The sequence below is a fragment of the Sinocyclocheilus grahami genome, unplaced genomic scaffold, assembly GCF_001515645.1.
Source record: "Sinocyclocheilus grahami isolate Dianchi unplaced genomic scaffold, SAMN03320097.WGS_v1.1 scaffold500.1, whole genome shotgun sequence".
In the NCBI taxonomy this organism is placed as follows: Eukaryota; Metazoa; Chordata; class Actinopteri; order Cypriniformes; family Cyprinidae; genus Sinocyclocheilus; species Sinocyclocheilus grahami.
In genome coordinates, this window is record NW_015505679.1 from 536,409 (window position 1) to 537,076 (window position 668).

The 668-nt window shown below is 33.8% G+C and overlaps 1 protein-coding gene across 1 annotated transcript in view; it reads right to left on the bottom strand.

The window, feature by feature from the left end:
* LOC107554393 (protein FRG1-like) overlaps positions 1–396 on the bottom strand; it is a 6,434-nt gene extending 6,038 nt beyond the window's left edge. Inside the window, exon 1 of the mRNA XM_016236882.1 lies at positions 273–396. Coding sequence (XP_016092368.1) covers positions 273–381 — 109 coding nt within the window. The 5' untranslated portion in view covers positions 382–396. The remainder of the gene's footprint in view (positions 1–272) is intronic.
* Between the last annotated feature and the right edge of the window lie 272 nt (positions 397–668).

Below are 668 nucleotides of genomic sequence, written 5' to 3' on the forward strand. Positions count from 1 at the left end.
TCTGTCTTTCTATCTGTCTGTCTGTCTCTTTCTATCTGTCTGTCTGTCTCTTTCTATCTGTCTGTCTTTCTATCATCTATCTGTCTTTCTATCTATCTATCTGTCTGTCTTTCTATCTATCTGTCTGTCTGTCTGTCTTTCTATCATCTGTCTATCTATCATCTATCTGTCTGTCTTTCTATCTATCTATCTATCTATCCGTCTGTCTATCTATCTATCTATCTGTCTGTCTATCTTTTATACCTCCATGGACAAAGTGACAGCATACGTACCAACGATATCCAGCTTGTCTTCATCATCTCGTTTTCTCTTTTTGTCCTTGTTCTTTTTCTTCCTTCTGCACAATTTGGAAGTCGCAGGCCATAAATGATCGCAAATCATTCTGATATTATCATAACTGTTACATCAATTAGTACAGTAACTGTAAACATTAAGGGGAACGTTTTACAACATTTTTAGTTTATGAATCTATTTCTTGACTCAGTATTTTATTGGACTGCCAAATCTTAAGCCATTTTACACAAAATTAAAAAGATTTGTTTGTTTGTTTGTGTCTTAGCTAAATATCTGATGGTATTTTCTACTAAGAAAAAAGGTACACACTTTTCTTTAGTATGCCATTTGTATCTCTTTAAATTTCTTACATCCTTAAGGTGAAGTGGATCCTG